Source organism: Apaloderma vittatum, unplaced genomic scaffold (assembly GCF_000703405.1).
Source record: "Apaloderma vittatum isolate BGI_N311 unplaced genomic scaffold, ASM70340v1 scaffold30098, whole genome shotgun sequence".
NCBI classification, from domain to species: Eukaryota; Metazoa; Chordata; class Aves; order Trogoniformes; family Trogonidae; genus Apaloderma; species Apaloderma vittatum.
In genome coordinates this window covers 1-14,231 of record NW_009729535.1, presented here as the reverse complement: position 1 = coordinate 14,231, position 14,231 = coordinate 1, and the positions used below count along the sequence as shown (strand labels likewise).

Below are 14,231 nucleotides of genomic sequence, written 5' to 3'. Positions count from 1 at the left end.
CGGTCGGTTTTGAGGGAAATAAAGGCGAATATTTCCGTGAAGGTCGAATTTTGCCGAGGTCAGGCGGAACCCTCCTGGTCCCGGGGCTCGGTGGGGTCCTACCGGTGTACGTGGGTACCCGGAGGGAGGCAGTGAAGTGGAGGGAGCCGCAGCACGGACTGGAAGGCTCCACCTGAGCATCAGGAATTTTCCCTGTTTGGGTGCCCGCACAGGTGGGGGGTGGGACACCCACCCCTGGAGATGTTCGCGAGGTGTCAGGACAACCTGGTGCAGGTGGCCCAGCCTAGACAGGAGGCTCGGAGCAGGTGGAGGTCCCTTCCAGCCTCAGCCCTCTTGTGTTTCTAATGCAGCTGAGAGATATAAAGTGCCTGAAAGCATCTGACAAACACTTATTTCCCTATCGCACTTGGAGCTGATGGTTTCACCATTAGGTCTCTGAACTCTACGTGCGTTGATAATGGAAACAAACCCTTGAAATCATGAAGGTGAAGGCTTACAGGGCTGTGGCAGTTAAAAAGTTGTAGACATCTGTTTGCCTTGGACCCACTAGCACCAGTGATGAAGTTTATTTTGGCAGCGATGTCTGATGTTTTTTTGTTGGCAAACGTAAGTGTAGAAGAAGCTGTCTCTTAGCAAAAAAATAGACAAAATTGCAGTGCTCGTGAAACCCACGTTCTCTTTGTGCATATGTCCAACAAGATAGTGGGGAAAAAATGAGCCATTTAGTCTTGGAACTTTTTTCAAGTATATTTTGTTTGTAAAAATAAAGCTATTTTATTTGCTATTTTATTTGTAACTAAGCTATTTTATTTCTAAAACTTTAAATACTCTCTCATTCTCTGTTCTGAGTATTCCCCTGTGGTTTGTCCCACAGAAATGGAGAAGCTGAATAAGATGAGTACCCTCTTAGAAAGACTTCACGTGAAGTACAACCAGAACAGACCTTGGACAGAAACCATGAAGTTAGTCCGTCAAGTCATGGTGAGGATTGCTGGGCTGTCAGCAGGAGGACTTGGAAGTTTCTTCACTGATCATTATGTTGTCGATTTGTTAGATCTCTTCAAAGTGCTTTACTTTGGGATGAAATCTAGTCTGCTTTTACTTACCTAGGGAAAGCTCCCTTCCCCTAAACAAAAGTTGCAATAATTGCCTATTACCGAGCGATAGACAAAAAGGATGTTTTTCTTCTTTCTAAGGAAAAACGAGTTGTGATGAACTCTGGGGGGCACCAGCACCTGGTGAGCTGCTTGGAGACTCTGCAGAAAGCATTAAAAGGTTGGTACGTTCTGTGCGTGCACTTCACAAATTGCGTGGAAATACTTCGAGTCATAAAAGCAAGCGAGGTTCTTGCACGTTTCACTGTGTTCTGCTGCATGTGTGCTCCCATTTCCATCGCCGTGCTGGTCGGTACGACTCGGGGGTGCCTGTGTTACTGTAAATGCCCACGGCTCTCTTCCACTCGGGGAAGAAAATCCCTTCTCTCTTTGCAGTTCTGAGAACGTTTGGTTTTCTCTGTGCAAATTGTTCTGCCTGTGTTGGGGTAGGGATAACGTACAGGGTTGTGAAGATGCGAGCGGACCTGTGAGGGAGGGACTAGTTGAGGTTGGTCTGAATGCTGGTGTCTTATTCCTGGGGAAATGTTGAATTGTTTCACTAAGCCTCATTTTTTATTCCCTCCATCTAGTGTCCTCTCTGCCTGCCATGACGGATCGCTTGGAGTCTATAGCCAGGCAGAATGGGTAGGTCTTCTCTTTTCCTGCAAAGGCTTTTCCCGTTTATCTGTACGCATCGTAATCTCACTGCTGGTTCGGTTGGTTCCTGTGTGCATCTCATAGCAATTTTTGTTTTGTTTTGTATGTAAGCCTTGGATCTCACCTTAGTGCAAATGGCACTGAATGTTACATCACCTCAGACATGTTCTATGTGGAAGTCCAGTTAGATCCTACAGGGCTGCTCTGTGATGTGAAGGTGGCTCACCATGGAGAGAACCCCGTGGTACGTATTCCTGACGCAGACGAGGGTAATGCCTTTGTGGTTTTGACCCAGCCGTTTCGGCTCTCTTTCGTGTGAGCGGAGGAAGTGGATTGTACTGAATGTTCCAGCAGACCTAGCGTTACCCCTTTTTCCCTCGCTCTGGTGGGAAGTAAAAGCCTCCACAAAGTAAATCCCTCCTGTGGGTTGATCCGATCAATGCAGGGAGTGTCTCCCTGATGGCCTTCGTTTTGCTCTGAGGGGTTCTGTAACTGGCAGCGTCTTCTTGAGGGAGTTATTGCCGTGTTTCTGGGAGTTTTAGTGCTGAAGGAAGAATGGGCAAATTAATCTTAGAACACTTAGATATGTAAATGGAAAATACTAAAACATGGAATACTGAAAGAAAACGTCTTCTCTTCCCTTCTGCACGTGTACCGGAGTTTGAATTGCTGTTTCTGTTGGCCCAGCCACTCCTCTAAAAGCAGACCAATTTCAGTATTTCTAGATAAAATAATTCTTTTTCAACCTATTGCTTTTCAAATCAGTTGTTTCAGAGGAAATGGCTTGAATTTGTCTCAGAGGGGGTTGACAGGTAGAACTAGCAATGTCTACTGGTGAGCATTGTGTAACTTCTGGAAAGCTGATGCTCAGAAGTGTTACTGTCCGAATATTTTACAGTTGCTGTGCTACACAAAGCCTCGCGTTACTGCATTCAACATTGATATCGTTGTATGTTCTTTCCTTTTCAGAGTTGTCCAGAATTGGTTCAGCATCTGAGGTGAGCACAAGACTTGTTTGTAGAATTTTCTGACAGGCTTCTTTTCGCCACATTGATGTGATGCTGTTTTACGTCTGGAAGTACAGCGTGTTTCAGACCTCTTCCTTCCCCACAAACCCCTCTCCTCCAGGGGATTTTTCTGACTTTGATTTGGATATTTCTGATTCTGGCCTGTATCTTGGAAACCAGAGCACAATACTCATCAGAATCGTTAAAGCCGGATCATTTAAAGAACATGTTCTGTGACTTAAACAAAACCGTCTCTGTTAGGAATTTGGATACATGTGAGCGTCTTCTCCCTCTTCCTTTCAGAGAGAAAAATTTTGATGAGTTTTCTAAGCATCTAAGGGGGCTTGTGAACCTGTATAAGTTGCCCGGAGAAAAGTAAGTCTAGAATCTATTTGTTTACATCCACGTGTGTAAAAATTAATTAAATCTACACGCTTTTAGTGCTTAAATTTTCAGTGTATGTGATCTTGGTCGCCGTGGCTTGCACGTGCACAGAGTGGGTAGGGAGGGTTTAATGTGAAGTGGGAATGCAAAATGAAAAAGTGTAATTTCTAAATGCTCAATGTGACGACAAGTACTGCAGCTTGTCAGCCACCAGTTCTGTCACTTGGATTTCATTGCAGTTCCTCTCAATTTTTCTTAAATTGTTCTGTTGTGTTTTTTTTTTTTCTCCCAGCAAACTTAAAACTAAAATGTACTTAGCTCTGCAGTCCTTAGAGCTGGATCTCTCCAAAATGGCAGGGATGTATTGGTAAGGACATCTGTGTGGTTTGTTGGTTTTTGTCGTTGTTTTACCCCTTAACGCTGCATCGCGGTGGCTGATTCTGATCACGCCAGGTCCCGTATATCCGGGAAGTGTTGAGCCTGTGCCAGTACAGGCTGATGCTATTGCTAAGAGCAATGCTGAGGCCGTAGAAAGCCTGTGCTGGCAGGGTAGTTATATATAGAGAGAGCGAAAAATTGCTTAGAATTTTCTGAGCAATTCTTTTTTCACCGCAGAATTCAATTGAAAGGAAGTCTGGAAGGTAAAAAGCTTGTAACTACATGGATTAATGGTGATGAGTTTTACAGTAAGAAACTGAGAAACGTTTGACCTTTTTCACTGCTATAGATTCAGTAGATAAACCATCCGTGCTGTAGAGAGTAAAGATCTTTTGTTTTGCCTATAGGTGTGTAGTTTAAGATCACTCTCTCTGACCAAGAAGTGTATGTGTTGGGCTAAAATCTTAGGCTGCCATCAGCACGTGGATTTTGCCTTCGGGTGTGACTCTGGCTTGTTCGACAGCTCTGATCGCCTCTCTTGCAGGCAGGCCACCAACGCAAATCCCCTCGACAAGATTCTTCACGGCAGTGTTGGCTATCTCACCCCCAGGAGCGGAGGTATCTTTGATTCGCAGTTAAAAAAGAAAAGAATTACGAGTGCTTGGTTCAGGATCCTCTCTATGGACGTTAGTTTTACGTTAACTGATGGCAATGATGGCAAATGCTTGTCAGACTAGAAGAGGGACAAGGTGGACGAGTGTTTTTGCAAGTCCCACACGACCCAGAAATGCCAGCTTGTCTTTACAAAGCCACACAGGGTAATTTTGTGGCAGATGGGCACGTCTCTGTCTTTTGACAGCACGGAACACCTCTTTCGAGGTGCACTGGCGGCTCTGTGGGGTTAATAACGATCAGGTTAGTTTGTATCATCAGGATGCCTGCTCAACAGCTTCTGTTCCACAGGTCTTCTGATGAATCTCAAGTATTACGTCTCACCCTATGATTTATTTGAAGACGGCACCGGAGCCCCCGTTATTTTGCACGAGAACAACGGTAGGTCAGCTTTAGAAGCTAGTGTGGGCTGCTGCTGCTTGAAGGAGAGAAGAAAGCAGAACTACGACAGTCTAGATCCCCTCACCTTGTGAAAAAAAAAAAAAAGAAAGTGTAGGTTGAGTGACAGAGGTTTAATAAGCTCCTGTGTAAGTGCTGCCTGAGGTTGACCCTCTTCCCGAACCTCGTGGCTGTTTTGGAGTTTGAGCTGGAGTGCTACCGAGGGGCACGGGTGACAGTCTGCAGACCGAACCTTTTCCTTAGGGGGTAGTTTCATCATTAAGGTGGGATTTGTTTTATTGTGGGAATCTCTGCCATCTGACTGAAAGATTATTTTTCGTGCATGTATGTGGACATCTGGCTGTTGCTAAAATGACAGAGCCGAGCACCAATTAAAGTTGAAGCTTGTCTTGGAAAAGAAGGAGGTGAAGTTGTCCAGGCTCATTATTTGTTTTGCTTTGCAAAGAGTGTACCACAAACGCAAAAATGTATTTGGAATATATCTTTAAGAAGTACTCAATTGGACCACCTTGCAAGTGAAAAGTAGAGCGTTGGGCAGTGGAACTCATTTGGCTGCAGTCCATTTAGTGATAAAGGCGAACGCTGCAAACGGAGCCCCATGGAAGCAGTAAGATGCTACAGCGGTACTTCATTCATCATGTTTGCGTTGTGGGGTTTTTCTGTCGGCTTACCTTGTGTTGTGTTTTATTTTTTCTTGCTTCCTCTTGCAGTTCCTCGGTCTTTGGGTATGAACGTGTCAGTAACAGTTGAGGGAACCATGGCGATGTACAAACTTCCAATCGCTCCTCTGATCATGGGCTCCCACCCGGTTGACAGCAAAGGGTGAGTGCGGGACGCGAAGTCGACGCTCCGTCCTCTGTTGAAGTCAGAGGAGGGACGTGAGTGCATGATGTCGTAACGTTATGTGCCAGGGAATACATACTTCAGGCATGTGATGTGCTTTTTGAGGAGGGTCTTCATTTTTAAGAAGGTGGAACAGTTTGGATTTGAGCAAGCAGAAAATTGGATGCCGGGTGCTGGTGGCAGAAGTCGGAGTCATGCCCTGCATCTAACAGCATCTTATGTTAACTCGGATGTTTCAGAACCCCGTCATTCTCGTCCATCACCAGTGCCAACAGCGTGGACTTACCAGCTTGTTTCTTCCTGAAATTCCCACGTCCCATTCCAGTGTCTCGAGCTTTCATTCAGAAGCTGCAGGGCTGCACAGGTGGGTTCCGGATCTGTCAGCTAGACGCTCCCGGGGTTTTTGTTAGTAAACTGCTGCTAATTTTTCACATGTGCCAGAAAAGTTGCTCAGAGTTTTGCATTATTTTCAGTAAAACCTCAGTGAGTTTCCTTCACTGGCTGGTGGCACCTCTAGCTCGTTGTCCCTTCCTGGCTCCCAGGTTCAGTTGTTCTGTGCCATCCTTCTCCCGCAGGGATTCCGTTGTTTGACACGCCACCGACGTTCGTACCCTTGTATGAGTTGATCACACAGTTTGAATTGTCCAAGGAGGCCGATCCTCTACCTTTAAACCACAACATGCGCTTCTATGCAGTAAGTACGTCCCTACAGCCAGGGCGCTCTCCTTTACCTTCCGTAGGCAAAACCAGTGCTGTGCAAGGGTTGGAATTCACACAGAGGCATGACCACAGTGATTAGGGAAGTCAGGTGATGGAAAATCCGTTGCTGTTGAGGGGCAGCTGCAGGAACGAGAGCGGAGGAATGGGACTGAGCCTCCCCAGGTTCTCTCCCTTCCTCGTGTTCAGACTGTAACGTGTAGCTGAATGAATCACGTCACTCTGGGAGAAACCCGAGTTCTTAAACTTCTCCGTGATGGATCTCCTGGTAGCTTGAGAGGATTTCTCTTTTCCTCGGGAGCGATGCTTTGTCATATGAAACTGCAACAGTGAATACTGCTCGGCAGTGCTACTTCTGAGGAGCTGCAATTGGGTTTTCCTTGTTCAGATTGGAAGGAAAATGTCTTTATTGTGTTTCACTTCCTGCCAGGAAGGTGACTTAGTGTCAGCTGGGTCTGGGGCCTGCTCTTCCCTTCCCAGATGTCTTTTATTACCTTGTACCCAGCTGGAATAAAACAGAAATTGTTTGTCAGGCTCTTCCAGGACAGCAGCACTGTTACTTTCTGAACAAAGATGCTCCTCTACCAGATGGAAGAAGCCTTCAAGGAACTCTGATCAGTAAAATCGCCTTCCAGCACCCTGGACGGGTTCCTCTCATCCTCAATTTGATCAGGCATCAGGTGGCGTACAACACGCTCATTGGCAGCTGCGTCAAGCGGACAGTTTTAAAAGAAGGTGGGTACTGCTTGGAGTGGAATATGATGTCTGGATAATAGGAAGCCCTGGGTGATTTTTCCAGATGTAGGAATAAAAAGTAAGACCTAAGCTGCTTGCTTTTTTTTTTTTTTTAATTATTGGGTTTTTTCTTCTGTAAGAGAGTATCAAGCTGGTGCCTCTGGTTCATCTCCTGTGTTCCCTAATTTAATGCTTCCCATGTCTTCCAGATTCTCCCGGGATCCTGCAGTTTGAGGTTTGTCCTCTCTCTGACTCCTGCTTTAGTGTATCCTTTCAGCATCCCGTCAACGACTCCCTGGTGTGTGGTAAGTGGACTCGGTAAAAGCCTGCGTGTGTTTACAGGAAGGGTGATGGGGTTCCCTTCCACCATGACCAGGATTTTGATCTCTCCCGTCTCCCTTCTCTCTTTTAGTGGTGATGGATGTGCAAGACTCTACTCACGTGAACTGTAAGCTGTACAAAGGGCTGTCCGATGCTCTGATCTGTACAGATGATTTCATTGCCAAAGTTGTTCAAAGGTAAGCTGGGTTTTCTTTGTGCTGCCACACACTCCAAACCCTATAGAGGAAGGCTGTGTCTGTCTCGTATTTATCCTAGAGGTTCTGGAGCTGTCGTGGCCGTGGGTGAGTTTTGGTAATGGTTGTTTGGAAGAGAGGAAACTTGGAGTCATTTTGAATGACGCGATTCATTTCGAATGTCTCAATTCCAGCTGTTGAACCGTTGCTCCTTATTCTTTGAGTGCGTGTCCAAGGTGGCAAAATCATTGTAACAGCGCAGACTGCATCCTGTGCTTTCACTGCGAGGTCATGCCAGCTATTAGTTGTTGGAGTTCATCGATTAATTAATTCCCCCTTTGTGATTGCAAGGCAGTGTATAAAGGCGCAGTTGTCTCATGGCTGAATAAGCGTGAAGGGATAAGTAAATGCAAGCAGAGCAGCGAGGCATTCACAGTGCCCAGACCTGTTGCTCTCCTGTGCCCGAGAGCTTTCCCACTTGCTTAGTGTCTCGTGAAAGTTGTTAAAACATCTTCATGACCTTGCTGTAGGGCAGCAAAACGCCCGCTAACCCCTCGGTTTGGTGTCTTGCAGGTGTATGTCCATTCCCGTGACCATGAGAGCGATCCGTAGAAAGGCAGAAACGATTCAAGCCGACACCCCAGCCTTGTCCCTCATTGCAGAGACAGTAGAAGATATGGTGAAGAAAAACCTGCCCCCCGCCAGCAGCCCAGGGTATGGCATGACCACAGGCAGCAACCCAATGAGTGGTACCACTACCCCGACAAACACTTTTCCCGGGGGGCCCATCACTACTTTGTTTAACATAAGCATGAAAGAGAGGCATGACTCGGTGGGCCATGGGGAGGACTTCAGCAAAGTGTCTCAGAACCCGATTCTCACTAGTTTGTTGCAGATCACAGGGAATGTGGGCTCTACCATTGGCTCCAGTCCAACCCCTCCCCATCACACACCACCACCAGTATCCTCACCAGCAAGCAACACCAAGAACCACCCCATGCTCATGAACCTTCTTAAAGAGAATCCCCCTCAGGATTTCTCCACTCTGTACGGGAGCAGCCCTCTCGAAAGGCAGAACTCTTCCTCTGGCTCCCCCAGAATGGAGGTGGGCCCTGGGGGGAATAAGCAAAAGAAAAAAAAATCCCGCATGCCGGCCGACAAGCCCAAGCATCAGACTGAGGATGATTTCCAGAGGGAGCTCTTCTCAATGGATGTTGACTCCCAGAATCCCATTTTTGATGTCAACATGACTGCAGACACCCTGGACACCCCTCATATCACTCCGGCACCCAGCCAGTGCAGCACTCCTCCTACTACATACCCCCAGCCTATACCTCACTCGCAGCCCAGTATTCAGAGAATGGTTCGACTTTCTAGTTCGGACAGCATTGGGGCCGATGTTACCGATATCCTCTCGGATATAGCAGAGGAGGCTTCCAAGCTCCCCGCCACTAATGAGGACTGCCCGCCCATTGGTACTCCCGTGAGAGACTCATCTAGTTCAGGACATTCACAAAGTGCCCTCTTTGACCCCGATGTTTTTCAGACGAACAATAGTGAGAACCCGTACACAGATCCAGCAGACCTGATAGCAGATGCTGCTGTGAGCCCCAACAGCGATTCTTCAAACCATTTCTTCCCCGATGGAGTAGATTTCAATCCTGACTTGCTCAACAGTCAGAGTCAGAGTGGCTTTGGGGAGGAGTACTTTGATGAGAGTAGTCAGAGTGGAGACACTGATGATTTCAAGGGCTACGCCTCCCAGGCTCTAAGCACTTTGGGGGTGCAAGTCTTGGGGGCTGATGGGGGGGAAAATAAATTTAAAGGTGGCAGTCAGTCCGATACAGTAGATTTTAGTATTATCGCGGCTGCAAGCAAAGCACTGGGGTCCTCTGACATCATGGAGCATCACAGTGGAGGTCAGAGCCCTTTACTGAACGCAGGGGATATAGGAAAAGAAAAGTCTCAGAAACGGGTAAAGGAAGGCAACGGTTCTGGAAGTAACGTGGCGGGTCCCGGGATAGACGGGAAGCCAGGGAAACGCAGCCGGACGCCATCCAGTGATGGTAAAAGCAAAGAGAAACTTCCAAAGCGGAAGAAGCAGGACACAGATGGGAAATCTCCATCTCACAGTTCATCCAACAGACCTTTCACGCCACCGGCCAGCACAGGTGGGTCCAAATCTCCTGGGAGTTCAGGCAGATCTCAGACTCCTCCCGGTGTAGCTACTCCTCCTATTCCAAAAATAACCATTCAGATCCCAAAAGGGACAGTGACTGTTGGCAAACCGTCTTCGCACGGCCAGTATACGAGTAGTGGCTCTGTCACCTCCTCCAGCAGCAAAAGCCATCATAGCCATTCTTCCTCCTCTTCCTCTTCTTCCTCCTCTTCAACCTCAGGCAAAATTAAAAGCAGCAAATCGGAAGGGTCTTCTGGCTCAAAGATGAGCAGCAGCCTCTACTCAAGCCAAGGCAGCTCCAGTTCAGGTCAGTCCAAAAGCTCAGCTCAGTCGGTGGGAAAGCCTGGATCGTCGCCCATCACCAAGCACGGGCTCAGCAGCGGTTCTGGAAGCACCAAGATGAAACCTCAAGGAAAGCCGTCGTCACTCATGAACCCTTCCATGAGTAAACCAAACATCTCTCCGTCTCATTCCAGACCTTCCGGAGGTTCGGACAAGCTTGCTTCTCCCATGAAACCCGTGCCAGGTACTCCGCCGTCATCTAAAGCCAAATCACCTATCAGTTCAGGTTCCGGAGGCTCCCATATGTCTGGGACCGGATCGAGCTCAAGTATGAAATCGTCTTCAGGAATGGGATCCTCCGGGTCTATGTCACAGAAACCGCCTCCGTCGTCAAACTCTTCGACGGCCTCTTCATCTTCCTTTTCGTCTAGCGGGTCTTCCATGTCTTCATCTCAAAACCAGCATGGAAGCTCCAAGGGCAAATCTCCAAGCAGGAACAAGAAGCCATCTCTGACTGCAGTCATAGACAAACTGAAACACGGGGTTGTCACTAGTGGGCCTGGTGGAGAAGACCCGATGGACGGACAAATGGGGCCAAGTTCCAATTCCTCAAGCCATACTATGTCCTCCAAACACAATATGTCCGGAGGCGAGTTCCAGGGCAAACGTGAGAAAAGTGACAAAGAGAAATCTAAAGTCTCGGTTTCTGGAGGATCTGTTGACCCTTCCAAGAAGGCTTCGGATTCCAAAAGTGTTGGAAGCACTGGAGTGGCCAAAATTATCATCAGCAAACACGACGGTGGTTCCCCTAGCATTAAAGCCAAAGTAACTTTGCAGAAACCTGGGGAAGGAGGTGGGGATGGCCTGAGGCCTCAGATGGCTTCTTCCAAAAGCTACGGGTCCCCTCTCATCAGCGGATCGACTCCAAAACACGAGCGCTGCTCCCCCCCCAGCCACAGCAAGTCACCAGCATACACCCCCCAAAACATCGACAGCGAGAGCGAGTCGGGCTCTTCCATAGCGGAGAAGTCCTACCAGAACAGCCCCAGCTCTGACGACGGCATCAGGCCTCTGCCCGAGTATAGCTCAGAAAAACACAAGAAGCACAAAAAGGAGAAGAAAAAAGTGAAAGACAAAGACCGGGACAGGGATCGGGATCGCGATAAGGACAGAGACAAGAAGAAATCTCACAGCCTGAAGCCGGAGAGCTGGTCCAAGTCCCCGATTTCGGCAGACCAGTCTCTCTCCATGGCGAGCAGCGCTATCCTGTCAGCTGAGCGGCCGTCCCGGGCCAGCCCCGAGTTTTTGATTGGGGAAGAAGATGACGATCTCATGGATGTGGCTCTAATTGGCAATTAATTTACTTAACGTCTGTCAAAGGGGAGCTGTCTGCAGGACCTGCGGGTTCTAGAGACAGAAAGGAACCATCCCCTGCAAACCCGCCACGCTGATATTTATGGGGAGTGTTTGAAGAGAGAGATAGGGAACAAAAAAAAGTATTTCCAGGGATCTCCAAAGCCTGAACAGGAGGTGTGAGTGCCAGCAGCTCGTCTGGCCAGCCAGGTTCCTGATGTGGCCTTCGTCCCGCGAGCACTTACACTCGTTCTTAATTCAAAGTGTTAGCAGCCCTGCTAGAGTTAACAGATATAAAGCGACGGGCGTGTAAGTGGGGGAGCAGACCCCAAACCGGTGCAAACAGAAATAGGCTGTTCCAGGGGAGTCCGAGTTCCTCTGCCCTTCTTCCCATTCAGAATAAGTTACTTTTGTATTTAGGAAATTTTAAAGGGATTATTTTAGGACATGTTTTAGGTTTGGGTTTTATTCTTTTTAAAAGGGTGGTTGAAAGGAAAAAGGAATTGAAGTTTTTCTAATTTATTTTATTTCTGTGGCATTTCTTCATTCAATGCCTGATTCAGCGTGGTGCCGAGGAGCTTCATCCTCCTCTCGCTCGAGCTGCTCTGCAGAACCGGGCACCACGCTCTGATGGATATTATTGCAGGTCACGGTGGTGAAGGATTGCTCTCTGTGTTGGACTTCCCTTTTGTTTTAGCTATTTATTTATGTCTGTGTCCAAGCGCCTTGTGCTGCTTTTTTTCACACAGCCTCCGCGTTCATTGTTCAGTGCGGAGCCCAGAGGGACTCGGGGAGTTTGGGTAGCGCCCGTGGGCTGGGGCAGCTTGTGCACACGTGCAGCCACCGTTGCTTTTGGGGAAGTCGGTGACGTTCTGGCCTGCGTTGGAGCAAACTGAAATGAGAAGGGACTTCACTGACTCCATCTGAGCCTTTCTTCCGAGCAAACAGAGCGTCCCCCGAGTCCCCTGATGCGATGGGCTGCGAACTGTGCGCGTTCCAGTCCTGTGAGAACTTCAGAGCTTCATTTATCAGCTACGGATAATTCCGTTAATGCTGACAGAGCAGCCAGTGTGCGTTCACAGTGAAAAAACAGGACTCATTTTCTCAGCCCTTCAGGGGCTTCGTTTGGGTTTTTGCTTTTTATTTTTTTTTTTTTAACTTCCAGCATGCTTCTCAGATAGCAGTTCTGGTAGCACACGTGGGCCTTGCAGCCTCTCTGCGGGAGGTGCCGGCCTGGCAGCGCGAGCCGGCCGTGCCCTGGTGCTGGCACAGACGCTGCTAGAAAAAACCAGCCCCTGACTGGCTCATCTGGGACCAGTCGTAGCAGAAGCAGCGGTTTCCCCAAGAGATGGATTTTCCCCTTTTGGCTGGAATTAAGAGCATGACTCAGGCATCCTCTGTGGTCTTATCTCTCGGTCCCTGAAAGGAAAAGAGAGTCAGGAGAGTGTTTTATTTTTAAAAGCAGTTAAATCTGATTCACTGAAGAGGAATGTGAGAAATCAAGAGTCCTGTGAGCACAAGTCCTTTCTGGATCATGTACCAAGCAGAATCCTGCACCCGGTGGATTTTGCTTTTGATTCCTGGAGGCCAGGATTTCCCCCGTGGGAATGAGATTATGCTTCACGTTTGGAGATGCAGTCTGAAAAGATGGCAAGGATTTATGTTTTTTTCAAACCACGGAGATTCCCAGTTCTGCTTACGGCCTGCCCCCTGTGGTACCCCAGGCAAGCGGGGGTGGCAACTATTCTGTTAATTGTAGGAGTTTTTCATCTTTTCCTCCTGCTTTCAGCTTAATTCCAGGGCTCCTGCAGAATGTGGGAGTCATGAATTCTTCCAAACTGCACCCCGCAGGCTCTGGAGAGCTCTCCCTTTTCCACTTTTCCTTTTTCCACTGTGGTCTGCAGCCCGTAGCTTCCCCCTCCCTGATGCTCCCATCTTCACATGCAAAGGTGATGGGAAAACAGTCAATGAAGTCTAAACGTGGAGCAGATGACGTTACCTTACACAGCGCCACAGACGTATGATTGTGGGATGGCTGAAGAGGACGTAAGAAACACAGCACCAAATGAATTTGTCTTGAGACCCTGCTGCAGTGGCTCCATCTCGGAAAGGATGCCCGTTTGAGCTCCTGCGGGTTGTCTTCGTTTTTCAGAACAAAAGATACTTGATTTTACCAAGGCGCTTCGGATCCATTCGGGATTTCACGAAGGCGCAAAGGGCCTTCCAAAAGACACACTCTTGAAGTTGTGTCAGGGCTGAGGATTTCACGGGCTGGTTTGCTGGACTTGTATGGTTGGAGTCATGTTGGAGAGAAATGCCGCTGGGCTTCAGAGTTAACACAAACGCGTTGGAAAGGAACAAGCTGCACATGTTGCCTCTCTGCTCGCCCAAGACCAAAGTTCAATATCCCAAATGCCTCCTGTGGAAGGTGGGCATCGCTGTCGCCCGCAGAAACAGAGGGAACCAGTCTCCTCCTGGCACTGCTGCTGCGGGAGGCTCAAGTCTCATTTTCAAGCTTTTTTGCCCCATTTTGATGCGCCATCTACTTCCCTGCTGTATGACATAAATCATGTGAGAGAGAGACTGGAGCCGGGCACCGGCTGTGCGATGATGAGAGGTGAGGTACGAGACTAGACAGACATTTTGACGTGTAAATGCTTGGTCTCTGACAAAAACGCTGTATTTTTAAAGTATTTTTGCTTAATCCTCGATGATTATTTTACATCTTTCAGTATTGGAAAGAGACGAGGTGTGAATGAAATAAAAGCCAAACCTTTTGATCTTGGGTGGTGACGTGTACGTGGAGATTGTAAGAAAAATGGTTCTTTTTGGCTTTCGGTGCCGGTCCCTGGGCAGGCGCTGGGGTTGTCTCCAGCGGCTCCCGCGGGAACTTCCAAATTATTTTGTTCTGAAATGCTGCAAAGAACGCGTTTATCGACGCGCGCACAGATGTCGGCACGAAGAGCTCTCGGCGCCGGGTTGGCCACGCTCGATTTTCCCGCGGGAATGACGTCAC

At 48.2% G+C, this 14,231-nt stretch overlaps 1 protein-coding gene across 1 annotated transcript; it reads left to right on the top strand.

Moving 5' to 3' along the window:
- Positions 1–894: 894 nt before the first annotated feature.
- MED1 (mediator complex subunit 1) lies at positions 895–11,221 on the top strand. Its single transcript, XM_009874481.1, has 16 exons — positions 895–981; positions 1,197–1,275; positions 1,685–1,739; positions 1,863–1,995; positions 2,721–2,749; positions 3,062–3,133; positions 3,435–3,509; positions 4,065–4,138; positions 4,484–4,573; positions 5,302–5,413; positions 5,674–5,798; positions 6,010–6,128; positions 6,685–6,886; positions 7,096–7,191; positions 7,299–7,404; positions 7,975–11,221. Exons 1-16 carry the CDS (start codon positions 895–897, stop codon positions 11,219–11,221), a joined length of 4,701 nt encoding a protein of 1,566 aa, XP_009872783.1.
- Positions 11,222–14,231: the final 3,010 nt, after the last annotated feature.